Source organism: Condylura cristata, unplaced genomic scaffold (genome assembly GCF_000260355.1).
Source record: "Condylura cristata isolate star-nosed mole 26May11 unplaced genomic scaffold, ConCri1.0 scaffold00030, whole genome shotgun sequence".
In the NCBI taxonomy this organism is placed as follows: Eukaryota; Metazoa; Chordata; class Mammalia; order Eulipotyphla; family Talpidae; genus Condylura; species Condylura cristata.
The window spans coordinates 21,831,094-21,845,464 of record NW_004567131.1 but is presented as its reverse complement, the minus strand read 5'-3'; the positions used below and the strand labels follow the sequence as shown (position 1 = coordinate 21,845,464).

Here is a 14,371-nt window from a genome sequence, read left to right as displayed (position 1 = left end):
TATAGAAATTGTTGCCATGCTGTTTATAGCACATTTCAACATTGTTCCAAATCAGTGCTAAGAGAAATATAAATCATGATGAGAATGTTCTCTGTGGTGTACAATATAACAATCAATCACCGCATATGGCTATTGAACTCTTTATATATGACTAGTGAAACTAAGGGACTGTGTTTTAAAATTCTCTTAATTCTAATTAATGTAAATTTCACAGTGAGTTTCCAAATGTGACTCTTATAGTATGCAACACTGTACTTTTATTTATATGAAGTAAATTATGTAAAAAACTTAGAGCAGTATTTGGCAGGTAATCAGTACTTATTAGCATTTGTTCTTGCTATTGTTATTGACATTATTAAATGCTTAATGTTCACTTTGGGAAATAGGAATTTATTCACATGAATCCTATTGACAGTAAGATGTTGTACTGTTAACCTGTCATTACCTTTCATTGGGATCCATTTTTTTAAATATCTATCAGCTTAAAAATTTTTTCCAGTGGAATTCTCTACCCAGTATGAAGTTGGAGATGTTTCCCTGATTCAAAGCTGTTATATAATTTTAGGATTCTGAAGATTCTTTATCCTTCTTTGCCTGTTTGTAAAATCCCAGTGGTACAAACCTGCAATTATATCAAGATGTTTCCAGAGGATGAATGATGCAAGTAGAAAATTCATTTCTAAATCTCATGTTATACTATGAAAATAATATAGGCACTTACTGGGAAAGAAAAATCAGTTTAATTCTTCCACTTTCATAGAATTGTCATATCTACATGTAAAACATAAATAAAATATATTTTATGTTTTAGTCATTAGTCTTAGTTTGGAGCTGTCATATGTTAAGGATTCCCTCCATAGTTTTAAGAAATAAGGTAATATTAGTTGAATAATCACTTTTATTATCTCTTGTAAGAAATTATACTCCTCCCCACCATTTTCCTACAGTAGTTTCCTGTAGGCCTTCACGAAGACCATATCTGAATTTCACCCAATTAATTGCTTTTTTTTTTTTAAAGAATCCTGTAAAGTTTAAACAAAGAACCTTAATATTTTTGGATGATAGTTTTAGGATAAAATAAATTCAACTCCCTGAAATGCATATGTTCCCTAGTGTAAGGTCTAGCCTGAAAAACTGCTCCTTTCTTGTGCTGTTTTTTTATTTTCTAGTGTGACAGGGTGGTCCCCAGGAAAAGGGGAAGTTTTAAGTTCCCTGCCCCACCCAGAAGGAGGGTGGAGCTGAGCAGAGAAAAGAAGAAGAGAAGGAATCTGAAGGGGAGGAAGGAAGCAGATTAGAGAGCTAGAAGGAGACCTGAGGAAGCCACATGGAGCAGAGAGCTTGTGATGAAACCGTACTTGTTTCTTGGCCTCGAACTGGCTGAAAGAGGTGTGAGTGAGAGACCCATAGGAAGGTGGACTATGGCAGTGTTTATATTGATTTAGATTTTGCTCTTTTCCTCCCAGACTTGTCTGGCCATTTCTGACCCTTTTGTATGGGTCCCGGCCAGAAGGTGCTTTAGGCTGTGGTGGGCTTTCAGGCCTTGCTTTGGGCCAATCCCTTCTAGGTGGACTTTTACCCAGGAGGGGATGGTTAACTTCAGGTGCTTGATTTAGAAATTATATTCTTTGTCTTCTGTATTGTATACTTACTGTATTAAAGTTCCTTTTCATTAAAGTCTGACATGTTTTGTCTTGATGCGGTGGACTGCAGAACCTGTTTAGAGCAGGCAGGTTTGGGGGTTCAGTGGTGCCTCTCTCCCTGCCCTGTAACACTAGGGTAATAATTTTTGGTATCAGTATAACAGTATCAATGACAAAAAAAAAAAAGTTAATAGAGAGCAAAACTAGGATGCAGTTAATGGATTACAAAAACTTGCCTCTGAGAATATTTGAGATTAATTTATTTAAGGTTAGTGAAAAATAATATTTTTCTCCACTCTGTACTCACACAACAGTCATTAATATAATGAATGGTAGCATACAGCTAACTTATACTGGTCTCAGAAATGTTCCAAATGATATTACGAAAGTGATTGCTAATCTTTTAATATCTCTCTCCAGCCCCTTAAGAAAAGAGGCTAGGGAGATTACTAATCAAATTATATCTGAAGCTACTAGATTGCAGGGAACAGTTTCCTCATAATTATTTAGAGCAGAAGTTGACTGTTGTCTTAATAGCTGTGCCCTCTCCATGGTAACTGTCCACCAATTGTGTTCCAGCACCTACCCTCATCTACTTGAAGTCAGCTTTCCAGTTCCACTCTCAGCCCAGGGGATACAGTGATTCATCTTATCCAAAAATCTGATGACGTCATCACTTTTGAAGCTACTGGTTTGGCACGGACTCCCTTTCTAGCCTGCCAGTAACAAGAGTGCTGTCATTGGAAGTACATGCTAGAAATGTCTTGACAAACAGGAAGGAATGGCCCTTCTCTGCCTCAGGACTTTATTGTGAATATGTTAATGCTGGGGCTTGGGTAGCCCAAGCCACCCCTTTGGGAAATAGCCTGAGAGCATCACCTGGAATTGAAATTTGCAAACAACCGGACTCCTTTCTAAGGTCATGAACTGTCCCAAGATCCAAAAGGTACCTATCCCACAATTTGTGGGATAATAGTCACAAGTTATTAGGGAGTTTTGTTTCTAATAGCCCCAAACTTCCTGACATATATTTTAAAAATGTTTTGATATTTATATCAAGAGAATGTTAAATGGTTATTTAAAGGAAGGTAACTGTAGAATGCCAATTTTTCACATTTTCCAAAATACACTTACTCCTGGTTATAATAATTAGGACTATTATGGTTTGTCTATCCCTGCTAGTTTTTAAGCTGTCATTTCACCTTTGTCTCTAAGCTGTATGGCACAGAAACAAGCATTTGTAATCATCTTTATATTGAAGACTGAAACAATTTGATTCATCATTTTAAACAAAGTTGATAAAAGGAAAATAAGAAACATCAATAGACTTTTATTGAAACAGTCAAATATATAGTGAAGATAAGGTTCTCATTCATATACCATGAAAACATTAAATATATTAAGAAAATTTATCCATAAATGTAATAATTGCATTGATTGGCATTCTAAATTCCTTCTATTTTTGTCATTGCAAAAGATAAAAGTTCTATAAGATTTTAGTGTCTGTGAATCACTACACATACTAGATCATATGTGATCTTGATGTTACTACTTGAGATGATTAGTCATGGTCTCCAGGCTTCCTGATGTCTTGCCATATAAAGGATTTGAGAAGGAGTATATGGAACCCTATTAAAAAAAAAAGGGCATTCAAACAATTAGGATTTTAGGAATTAAGTAAGATATTTACAAGGTAATGCAGAATATAGGCAACTTCTAATAGACTTCTATGGAGCAATAACTAAAGCATCATTCTAATGCCACCTCCATTCTTTCAGTCTACACTGCCAGAGCCACTGACACAAACCTATTCTCTGGGTGGTGTGAGCTGGGGCACTTGGCACTACTGCCTCAATATCACTTCTGGGGAGATGGAGAAAAGCAGTGGAGTATCTTGACTGTCTCTGTCAATGGTGCTAGTTTCCCTAAGCCTACTTTATTGGTTATGGCTAAGTTAAATAAGACAAGAACATTTTTAAAACCCATTAGATTTAACATGGAGAATTGTAGTTTACAGAATTTATTAGAAAGTCTAAACTGTGGTACGTTCTATAGTACAATCATACCTGATTCCTTCAGCAGATAAATTTCAGGGACAAAATCAGAAAATGAAACCAAATAGATACAGGAGAAACTAATGTGGCCTGGATACCAATGTAGATGTGAATACCTTACGTGGATCCTGATCTTAAAAATATAGTAATGATAACAAAAATTAGTACGAAACTCTCTTCTTAGTTTTAAGGAAAATTGTAGGTCTGCTAATCCTAAGTGGCATGTTGAACCATCATTTTCTTACCTGCAGTTCTGCATTCCTACACAAGGTCAGAGCTGCCCTTCAGAAACCAGTCAACCAGTCATAGAAGCCAAACCTTACAAGGTGCCTTTCAAATCAATCAAAAGCAGAAAGTTTGCATACCCTAGGAAGGGTATGCATCAAAAGGTATGCCTGGTAATGCCTGAGGAGGCTGATGACAGATGCATAAACTTACTCCTGACGCGCGCACACACACATCATGAAATATGACTGGGAATACAGGGAAGGGGGGATTCTGTGGAGGGTGCCAAGAATGGATATATGACAAGAGACCCCAGAAGCTTATCAGTGGAACACCTTGCTGATAAGATTGAAGCCCTGACTGGGGAACTAGGGCTTGATCTCAATTACAATCAAGCAGATGAGAAGTACCTGGAGGGCAGACTCACAGTCCCTATTACTACAGATGACAGAGCACATTTTCTAGTTACAGCCTTTCCGTTTTCCTTTTATCCTCCTTCCCCTTAGAACTGATGCTGTGCGATGATTCTTTCAATAAAAAAGGCCAGGATCTTGCTCTTGAGCAGCATCCTGCACTATGTAAACTGCCCCATGACTCCTGTTTCTTTAGCAGTGTGGTGTTGTCCAACACAACAGAAAATGGGAAAAGTCAAGTACCTGCTGCATACTTGATGTTATCAGGGAATTATTGTGAAATATTTAGAGCTGATACTGGTGTTCTATTGTTTTAAATCCTCATCTATAATGATACAACTGAAGTCTTTACAGAATCAAGTAAATAATACCATGGATTTACCTCAAAATCCTTTGGTGGACAAGAACTTTAAGACAAACTATGGGCTCTGGGTGATAATGGTGTGTCAATGTAGCTTCATCAATTGTTTACAAACATACCATTGATGCCTAGTGTAGAAAGTGAAGGAGGCAATGCAGGTATGGACACAGAGGTTATACCAACCTACTCTACACATTTTTTTAAATTTTACTGAAAACATAAAACTTCTCTAAGAAAAGTAAAAATTTTTTACTTTTTAGATTTTTTACCACCAGTTTGGTAGGTGGAGGATATAAGGAAGCAGAGGAGCAACAGGGATGGCTGTGGGTAAATCATCAATGAAGTGGGTTAATAGGCTCAGAGCAGTTACACTCTTCTCTCCATTTTAAAGCAGAGTATGAGGGGATTCCCTCATAGGGGTTAATCTTAACCCTATCACCATGGCCTGAATTCAGTCCCAGCCAGGGAGCTGACCACAAGGGAGCAGACCTCTCCTGACCTGCCCGCTGCTCCCCTCAGCAGTGTATTTCAATAGATTCACCTTTCTGCGCCCTACTCTGTCTCTGGTGAATCCTCTCACCCTGCCCCCTCCAACTCTTGTCTACACACCAGTTCTTAGACAAATATGAGAATTTTCTCTCTGAGTGTTTAGAAGAGTATTTTGGAGACATCTATTTCTCTATTAAAATGGGGAGAAAATACACTTAGTTTAATCAATAGAAAGTGATTTGTTTCTGAAATCCAAATAGCAGCAAAGGACAGGACTGTGATATAACTTCTCTAGATAGTCTTCAAGAGAGGGAAAAGGAATTGAAAAAGGAGTAACTTTTCTTTTTTTAAGAATAGAAAATAAAATGATTTCACTTCCAACTTTCTCAGGAGTCATCAATTGTGCTGTTATATGCATCCTGTAAGCTCCTTCTGGGTGCTGAGGTGCCTTCTCGTAGAAAGCTGGGGGTGCACACACCTTCCTAGAAACTTTTTACTATAAGTTTGTGATGTATTAATACAAAAAATTCTAAAGTATCTCATTTTAATTCTTTGTATCATTTATGTCTTTAAGTGCTAAAAATTAAAATGAGGAAATGACAAAGTAAACTATATTTCCTTTAGTAAAAATGAAAATAGCTGTTACAGTATACCTTCCCATTTTGTCCAAAAGATACATTGTATTTGTTTCTTAAATATGCATTTATTTATTATCCACTAAGTCAGGCTACATTTTTGTTTTTAACTGTCTTGATAGATTTGACAAGTCATTTAAAGCAATTCCCTTTAAGCTCTAAGATTATTTCTTGTTTTCATTCACATAAAAACAATACTAAATATGTTTATGTCATCATTTTTAATAAATTCAGAAGTAAAAAAATAGTCAAGGGTGATGTTAATCACATCACCCAGGGCTCCAAATCTACTGGGAATCATCTGCTGTGACACCTCCCTACTCATTTCTGACAATATCACCATTGTTTGCGATCTATTTTCATGTGTATAAGTAGAGGGAAATTAAAGCTTTAGCTTTCTACCTGGTCATTCTGACAAGCAAATTAATCTGATGCAATATTTCCAAAATCATATATAAGAAAGTTTTCATAGATAGAAAGTGATGTGTTGTAGCAAATCCACTTTTATACCCAAATACATGCACATAGTGCCTACTTAGGAAAGGGGCTAGAGATTTCCCTCACCACTTTACCTATAATCTACTTTTTATTACACTGATAGGTAGTGAACCCTATAAAAGGCCCAGAAAGATATAATGCACTCTAAGCTCTCATTCCTTGTCTAAGTCTAACCACTCATACCACTCATATCTACATTTAAAGAGAGCACAAAACATTATCTTACATTTGACTTAATGATAAAATATGACAGTTGTGAATTGTTACTGTGATTATCTCAGTAATACTTTGTGGGTTAAACCAATATTTTCCAGATTTGTCAGCTGAGTATAATGGTAACCAAAAAGCCATTTAACTGAGCTGATTTTTTTAAGCAGATTGAAACTGCCCTGGCACAGAAAATTCCTATTGCACATTTACAGAGAATGAAGCTTTTCTTGCCCCCAAGTGAAATAACTCCACCAAAACATCCCACTTAGCCAAGATGTACAAACATGTCTAAAGAACATTGTGACTGGTTCAGAGAGTGTGTGTGTGTATGTGTGTGTGTGTGTGTGTGTGTGTGTGTGTGTGAGTGAATTTCCACTTCTGCAATGATACAGTTCGCTATTACTACTTACCTCTGTTTTCTCTGGGTCCATCCAATTCCCATAAACTGGATTAATAAAGGCACAATTGACACTTTCTTTAGTTCTCCTAAAAACACAGAGGGCCACACACAAAAAAAATATTAAGTTATGTACTACAGTACATTTTCAGGATAGCTTAGACAGAAACTTTTGAGAAACTCATTTTCCAGCTAGCATATTCATTGTATGAATGTATTACCATAAGTAAAGAGTTTTTTATAGGACATCAAGTCAGCCACATTCTTGAAGACAAATATAATATACCCACTGAATATTTAGATCCAAATAAATGAAAGTAAATAAAAAAGGAATAAGTTGGTCAGTATTAGATTTTTTAAAAATAATACTCAAATAATACAATGGTACAACATTGGAGACAACAGTATAATATAACCACTGAAGTGGTTATAGGGAAAGGCCACTTTGAAGTCCCTTTGGCTTCAAAAGTGCCGAACCACCACATTCTGAGGATTATTTTTACATGGCAGTGTCTGTCATTGGATCTATAGCACAGAAATCGTGAACTTTGCTTTGAAAGCAAATTTAAATGTGTTTTGAAGAGTTCTTTATTCTAGTATTGCCCTTCATGAATCATAGAGACATGCCTATGATAAACTACTTATTGGTCTAGATCTGTATAATTTACATTTACTAAAAGTCTCCTAAAAGTTCATTTTCTTTTTACGTTTTCATTAATAGTCAAATGACTTATTAGAAGACAACAAACCCTGCTCACAACCAAAGAAGAACTCAAAATGCCCAACACAGGAACAGATATATACATATGTGTGTGCGTGTGTATGTATCTCTCTCTCTCTCTCTCTCTCTCTCTAAAATGAGTAAGTGGCTTTGAGGCTTTGCCTGCAAGATATCTTAATGCTAAGTCAATGTTAAATTACCAGAATAGTAAGATTCATAAGGGGTATGGTTAGGATATGACCTGCGCAGGGCTATTCCCCAAGATGAGAGTGGGTTAAGGAGTGAAGGGCAGTTATGAAATGTGTGGAAATTCCAATGCCAGGGCTGACACACGAAAGACCAACTTGGAGGAGCAAGGAGTATGAAAACAAAATGGAAATTGGGAGTAAAGGAAAGATGGAATATCCACAGACACCCATAGCTCAGAAAGATTAACCTCAATGAGAGCAGGTAGGAAAGCAGAAAACGGGAGGAAACCCAAATCAGAGGGCTAGACAGAACAGATGGTCCAAAGCCTGGAAGCCAACCAGGACATGCTTGGCAGCCAGCTGGCATAAGTGAGGCATAAGCAACACAAAAGATTTCTATCTGAGCAATTATCCTTGGCTCCAACTTCTCGGACCCCAGGTGACTGAGACCAAGAATGGATCAAATTTTCCAGTCCTGTTAATACAACTATTGAAGCTATTGCTCTTCTGAAAGGATTTTAAATTTTAAATAACTTTATATTAAAACAAAATAAAATCTGTAGGTTGTCAGCTTTTGGGTGAATATAAGGAAAGAAGTGTGATAGTTTAGGTTAGGATGTGGTGTTGAAATAAATGATGAAATGGTAACAGAGTGAGCAGTGGCCCATGAACCATGAAAATTCTTCCTACTTCACCTTATGTTATTAGTCATCTCTTATTTTTGCCAAATAAAAGGTATGCATCCCAGGACTGAAATTCTCTGAATATGCTAGCCTTAATCCTTCTTGTATTCCGACTTAGAAGATAAAATATGACATGCCACCAATAAGTACTTCATTGAATAAATTGCTAGGATCAACTCCATATATTTACTATTTTAAATTCTATAATTCTGTCTTCATTACTAATATTATATAGTGCATTATAGTACTGTAAGTGCATTATGTTAAAAATACATACTAACTTATTGCATTTGCCACTAGACAGATGGTTCTACAGATTTGAAGTTTCAAAGAAAATAACTACCTCTAGAAATCAGCAAGGAATTGACTTTTCAATTCAGAGAAGGAAGCTGCAATAATCACATCAACTCTCTTCTATAACTTATCATGTATCAATCACTTAAATTATTAAACTCCTGCTGCATGCAATGAATGAAAACCACTGTATGACATGGCATGCTGAGTGGGGTAGAGAGATATGTTAGTGGTGAACTAGGATTCTGCAGGGAAGTTCCATTTTTAATTTGGTGAACATATGTATATCTCTAAAGGAATTTACCTCATGGTTTATTAACTAACAAAATTATTTTAGTATTGATTAAAAGCATGGAGATATGGGACCTCCCTGGTGGCACAGCCAGTTAAAGCACAGCACTAAGAAGCTAAAGCCACTTCAGCATCAGTTTGGTCCCCGCCCTAAAGGTGATCCACATGGTGCAGCAAACAGCCCCTGATATGCCTATTCTTTTCCCTGGTCTGTCTCTGGTGAATCTTCTTACCGTCCCTGCACATCTGGCCTGTACCCCAGTTCTGTATTTCTGTATGCATAAATAAATACATCTTAAAAAAAAAAAAAGCATGGAGATATTTAAAATGGTCATCAGAAATTATTTTAAGCAAAGAAGAAAAACATAAAAACCCCACCTCTGTTGCATCCAGTAAACAAAATTTGAGTAAAATGGTTATTTTATCTCATATATATTTTAGCAGTTTTGTTGAGATGTAATCCATACATCTTACACTTTTCCCATTTCCTGTATGCAATTCAATAATTTCAGAATGCTAATTTTAAATTACATTTTGGCACCATATTTATAATACAACATGTGTCATGCCAAACCATTTCTGTTGTATGACTCAGCAGTTTTCATTACATTCACCATGTTGTGCAACCATCACTGCCATTTATTTCCACAAGTAGAAACTCTAAACCATTAAACAATAACTCTCCATTTTTTTCTTCCCCTATCCCTCAAAATATCTAATCAAACTTTCTATTTGTCAACTTTGCTTCTTCCAAGTTCCAGAAGAGGCCTATTATATAGCTATTTAAGCAGATCCCTACAATATTAGGCTTTTTGTGTCTTTTTTGACTTAGCATCATGTTGTCAAGTTTCAGGCATATTTTAGCTGATAGAAGAATTTCAACCATTTTTATGGGTAAATAACATATTCCACTGTATGAATATGTCACATTTTGTTTATCTTATCATCAGTTGATAGACACATGAATTGTTTCCAACTTTTGGTTATTGCGAATAATGCTGCTCTGAACCTCAACATGTAAACATCTGAGTCTCCACTTCAACTCCTTTGGGTATACACTTAGGAACAGAATTATAATGTTACTGGAAAATTCTGTTGTTAGCTTTTAAGCAACCTCTCCAAACTGATTATGGTGTTCAAATTAACAGGCTTTTCTTAAGAATGAATGAAGCAAGACTGATTATATCAAAGAAAATAAATGACAACCAACCTATGATAAAATTTGGTCATTCCAGTTTTATTAGGAATCACTGCAATTTTAGTAGGGATCGCATTGAATCGGTATATATTATGGGTAGTATTGACATCTTGACAATATTAAAGTCTTCTTACCCATGACCTTGAGATGTCTTTCTGTTCAGATTTTCTTTCAGTAATGTTTTGTAATTTTAAGTCTAATTTTACAAATATTTCACCTACCTGGTTAAGTTTATTTTTAGGTATTTTATGTTTCTCTGTGCTATTGCCAGTGTAATTGTTTTCTTAGGTTATTTTTTTCCCAATTGCTGAAGAACACAACTATATCTTGTAACTTCATTGAGTTCATTTACTATCTGTAGTAGCTGTCTGATGGAATCTTTGGGATCTACCTATGTACGTGATTATGTTATTTTCTGAGTACAAAAATTTATTTCTTCTCCAACTTTCATAACTTTTCTTCCTCTTTTGTTTGTAATTGCTCTAGTTAAGGTTTCTTATGAATAAATGTTCATCTCCAGTTTAGTGGGGCTGTAAAATTTTCCCTAGTTTTAAACTAAATTGTAATACTAGTGTTGGGGGACAATTATTATGGCAAAATTTGGGTAGTTTTAGAACAGAGCCTGATTGCTACTAAACTTGTACATTTTAGACTAGACAAGTGAATCAAATTTATTTGAGGTTGAAAAGGTGGCTGTGAGCATAGGTGTCACTCTGAAGACTGAAGAATCGCTATTCGGAGCATTGCAAGGAAAGAATGACAGGAAGATGCCTGATTTATTTCTATAGAGAATATGTACCTCAAAATAAACACCTATTCCTATGCATTGTAAATTATTGTTTCATTTGATTTACATATATCTTTTTTTCTGAATGTGTACCACTAATTTCTTTATAACTGCTATTTTTAGTTATTAATTGGTAGTTTAGTTTTGTTAACAACAGACATGCTGTTCTCAAATTTACCAGTATGGCATTTTATATATCTAAGAAACTAGTCAGTCTTCTTAGTCAAATCCACCAAACACCTAGTTCTCACCATTGTCTCATAGGAGTAAAACTGCCATAGTGTGTTCATATTTCAAAATAGGCTTGGAGATCTCAGAGAAAAATGAACTCAAAATCTTAGTAGAAATTAAGAAGGTAAGAAAGCAGATCCCATGAGAAGCCCATGAATGATAAACCTGTTTTATCTAGAAGGAGTGTATTCTGCACTACTTTTACAATACTGTAAAAGCCTGTATCTTCATCAGTACAGAAAACCACACTTCGTGAAACTAGAGTAATTATATTGAATCTATGGAGGAGATTTGATAATTTATCTACCAAAAAAAATGCTTGCTATGCTAAAGAAAACAAGTAAAAAAAGAAGACAACCTATTGAAGAGAAGAAAATATTTGCACATCATACATCTGACAAAGGGACAGTATCCAAAATATATAAAGAACTCATGCAGCTTGACAAAACAAAACAACAACCCCATAAAACATGTACAGAAGAGTAGAGTAAATAGATATTTCTCCAAAGAAGACATACAGATGGCAAAAAGGCAAGGAAAAAAATAATGTTCATTGTCACTTATCATTGGAAAAAGCAAATCAAAACCACAATGAGATATTATCCTATTCTGTGACAGTGGCCCATATCAAAAAGTCCAGAAAAATGTGTTGGCAAGGATGGCAGAGTAAAGGAAACTTTGTATCCTATTAGTGGGAATTTAGAGTAGTTTGGACCCTAAAGAAAACAGTAGAGTTTTTTGTTTTTTTCTTTTTTTATATCAGAAAGAGATATTCCATTTGATCCCACACTTTCCCTTCTAGGGATCTACCTGAATAAAACCAAAATACTAATTCAAGGGGATACATGTACTCATATGTTCATCATACCACTAATTACAACAGTCGAGTAATAGAAACTATCTAAGTGCTCAAGGACAAAAGAATGGAACAGAAAAATGTGATATGGAGCCCTCATGTGATATGGTGACACAACAGGTTAAAGCACAGCACTATGAAGCTTTCCCAGCCACTGCAACAGGAGTTCCATCCCCGCCCAGAGAGGTGACCCACATGGCACAGCAGACCTCTCCTGACTCACCTGCTGCTCCCGCAGCAGTGTACTTTATCAATTGGCCTGTTCTGCTCCCCACTCTATCTCTGGTGAATCCTCTCACCTTCTGCACCTCTGGCCTGTACCCCAGTTCTGTATGCATAAATAATTCTTTTTAAAAAAAATAATATTCTAGAATCCAAGAAATGATTGTCCTCAGTTCATTTCAAAAGTAAATGCTATTCTACAAAGCAGTGACTTATTCCGTAAGGTGGTGGAACGATATTGATGTGATTTATCATCTTTCACATGTATTTATTTAAATTGCAATATTTCTAAGACATATACTATATGGTAGACTATGTGTGCTAAGTCTTAAGACTTACAGAGTTGATCCGTTCATGGCATCTGCCTCTAGAATTTCTTTCGGAGAGTGGCAGCTGCTGGTTTGCCCTTACTTGTGATTGCATGTTTATAAAAAGCACCTACAGGTAGATGCCCACCAATACTTTTTTTGTCTTCTTACTTTTCCTCTTGTGAACAGTTAGAACTTTTTAAAAAAACTTTCTACTTTTTTTTTCCTGACTGTCAAGTCTGAGATGAATGAAAGGACAGTATGAAAAGGAAAAGAATAAAAAAGTGATATTAGTAATAATATCTATTATAGTGTGTTTTGTTTACTCACCTTTGTGCATTTTTAAAGGCACAGGTTTATTAGGAAAAGGAGGAAAAGAGGTGGGCAAGGAGCTGCCTTTGATTTCCATTTTTAATTGTATTATTGCTTATTGAGATAACTTGGTTCACAGCATTTTACAACTTAGGGGTATAAGTTCACACCTCTCTCCATGCCTGCTACCACACTACAGCCACCCAAACCCTGTTATCTTTCACCAAAGCCCACTAGGCCACCTCCCCCTTTGCTCTCCACACCCTCCTTCCCCTTCTTTGTCTCAGGTCCGCAGTCAGATTTCTAGAGTTTGTTTTGGTTTAGTTGTGCCTGTTTCTTTGTATTCTACATAAGAGTGAAACTATGTCGTAGTTATAGTTTGTCTTCTGATTTATCTCACTTTACATAGCCACCTCCATTTCCATCCATGTTGTTGCAAATGGCAAGATTTCATCCTTTTTTTGAGGGTGGAGGGGACAGTATGGATGTTTCTTGAAATATAATATACAATAATCTAGTAAGTACAAGCCTAGGTATCCCCCTGAAGAATGAAAAACACTAATTTGAAGGGAGATATGCACTCCTATGCTCACTGCAGCATTTTAAAGCCAAGTTACAGAAACAACCTAGGTATCCAATTACAGATATGTGAACTAAGATGATGAGTTATCCATACACACAATATCTATAAAAAGTACTTTTTCATTTTAAATATTGATCTAGAGCTTACAAGGACCTTTGCGATAATTTTGATACTATTTTTTTTAAGATTTATTTATTTATGCATACAGAACTGGGATATAGGCCAGAGGTGCAGGGGTGGTGAAAGGATTCACCAGAGACATTGGGGAGCAGAACAGGCTGACTAACGAAGTACACTGCTGAGGGGAGCAGTGGGCAGGTCAGGAGAGATCTACCATGCCATGTGGTCACCTCCGGGGCAGGTGGAAATCGAACTCATGCTGAAGTGGCTTTAGCTTCTAAGTACTGTGCTTTAACCTGCTGTACCATCAGGGAGGGTCCCAATTTTGATATATTTTTTACAGACTGAGCAACAGAAACTCTTTCCCTGCTAGAGTAGAAATAAGAAGACAGGACCCTTGTTTTATTTACTCTTCTTTTCCATCACAGCACTTACTGCCATACCAGAAACCCAATAAGGATAAACTTAATGTTCACAGAAAGAATCATTTAGTGAAACCTTATAGTCAAATGGCACAAGTTCTACTGATCTCTCTACTCTGTTTCTCTACGTCCACTCCCAACAATATACTTCAATAACAAGAGAAAAAACATTCATTTTTACTATTATGAATTCAAATTTGTATACAGCTCTCTGTTCCTTTCAGTTCAAGGCT

General features: G+C 36.0%; 1 protein-coding gene across 1 annotated transcript in view; it reads right to left on the bottom strand.

Annotated features, from left to right (window-relative positions):
* Nucleotides 1–3,188: 3,188 nt before the first annotated feature.
* The window catches only part of MALRD1 (MAM and LDL receptor class A domain containing 1), a 336,021-nt gene continuing 324,838 nt past the window's right edge, over nt 3,189–14,371 (bottom strand). The window contains exons 40-41 of the mRNA XM_012731266.1: nt 6,936–7,011; nt 3,189–3,269 (exon numbers count right to left, since the gene is read on the bottom strand). Of these exons, the coding sequence (XP_012586720.1) occupies nt 3,189–3,269; nt 6,936–7,011 (157 nt within the window). The remainder of the gene's footprint in view (nt 3,270–6,935; nt 7,012–14,371) is intronic.